Source organism: Muscardinus avellanarius (assembly GCF_963383645.1).
Source record: "Muscardinus avellanarius genome assembly, chromosome: 13".
In the NCBI taxonomy this organism is placed as follows: Eukaryota; Metazoa; Chordata; class Mammalia; order Rodentia; family Gliridae; genus Muscardinus; species Muscardinus avellanarius.
Genome location: NC_137799.1, coordinates 13,432,263 through 13,433,846, shown reverse-complemented (window position 1 = coordinate 13,433,846; position 1,584 = coordinate 13,432,263). Strand labels below are relative to the sequence as shown.

At 46.5% G+C, this 1,584-nt stretch overlaps 1 protein-coding gene across 1 annotated transcript; it reads left to right on the top strand.

Moving 5' to 3' along the window:
* Positions 1-249: 249 nt before the first annotated feature.
* Positions 250-1,203, top strand: LOC308272359 (olfactory receptor 1N2; the record flags this gene model as incomplete). The annotated part of the gene is made up of 1 exon (XM_080709126.1): positions 250-1,203. One exon carries the CDS (start codon positions 250-252, stop codon positions 1,201-1,203), a length of 954 nt encoding a protein of 317 aa, XP_080565252.1.
* Positions 1,204-1,584: the final 381 nt, after the last annotated feature.

Genomic DNA, 1,584 nt, shown 5'->3' with positions numbered 1-1,584 from the left:
CTAGACCTTTATAGCAAAAAAAAGCACAGATTTTTTGAAAGAATATTATCTTAAATGTTCTCTGAATGTCTCATGAGTGTTTTCTCAGGTCTTAAATGAGATCCAGAGATTTTCATTAGCAGAGACCATATATTCTCTTTTATTTACCCTAGTCTTAGCCACAGAGATATATGTCTATAAATTGAGCTACTAATTAATTATTGACACATGGAAAGATTTTATCTGTACAGATAACAAGAACTACAAGGAATGGGAAAACTGAACCTAGTCAACCAAACTGCTGTTTCAGGCTTCCTCCTTCTAGGACTCTCTGAGCGGAGAGAGGAGCAGCCTCTTCTCTTTGGCATCTTCCTGGGCATGTATCTAATCACCATGGCAGGGAACCTGCTCATCATCCTGGTCATCAGCTCTGACCCACACCTGCATACTCCCATGTACTTTTTTCTGGCCAACCTGTCATTAACTGATGCCTGTTTCACTTCTGCCTCAATCCCCAAGATGCTGGCCAACATTCATATGCAGAGTCAGACCATCTCTTATTCTGGGTGCCTTACACAGCTCTATTTCCTCCTTGTGTTTGGTGGCCTTGACAACTGCCTCCTGGCCGTGATGGCATATGACCGCTACGTGGCCATCTGCCAGCCACTCCATTACAGCACTGCCATGAGCCCTCAGCTCTGCGCTCTGATGCTGGGCATGTGCTGGGTGCTCACCAATTGTCCTGCCCTGATGCACACACTGCTGCTGACCCGAGTGGCTTTCTGTGCCCAGACGGCCATCCCCCACTTCTACTGTGATCCCAGTGCTCTGCTGAAGCTTGCCTGCTCAGACACCCGTGTTAACGAGCTGATGATCATCACCATGGGCTTGCTGTTCCTCACTGTCCCTCTCCTGCTGATTGTCTTCTCCTACATACGCATTTCCCGGGCTGTGTTTGGCATTCCATCTCCTGGAGGGCGGTGGAAGGCCTTCTCGACCTGCGGTTCTCATCTCACAGTGGTTCTGCTCTTCTACGGGTCACTTATGGGTGTGTACTTACTTCCCCCATCAACTCACTCTGCAGAAAGGGAAAGCAGGGCTGCCATTCTCTATATGGTTGTTATTCCCATGTTAAACCCATTCATCTACAGCTTGAGGAATAGAGACATGAAGGATGCTTTGGGGAAACTGTTTGGCAGTGGGAAAGCATTCTTCTTACCATGACTGTGATGCCAAATCCTAGTACCCTGATCAATATCTATCCTCCATCACTTCAGTGATTCTGAGTTAGATAACAAAAAAAGGTATTTCACTCCTTTAGACTGTGGAATGTGATGTTCTGCCTCGATCTCTTTCCTGGTCTCAGTGAAACAACCTATACTATCAGCAGAGTGCCAGTCCCCACTCCTCCTCTGTAAAACCAGTATGTTTGCCATGGTGAACTAAGGCATATAATGTTTGGGTCTGGAGATGAGCATCTCCACCCAGGTGAGGCAGGCATGCAATGGGTTTAAAGGATGAGAATACAAACATGTTTGGCTACTCACGATGTCCCTCATCATTCTTCACCTCAGTTCTTTGAGGTAGATTTGTGAAAACTGTGAC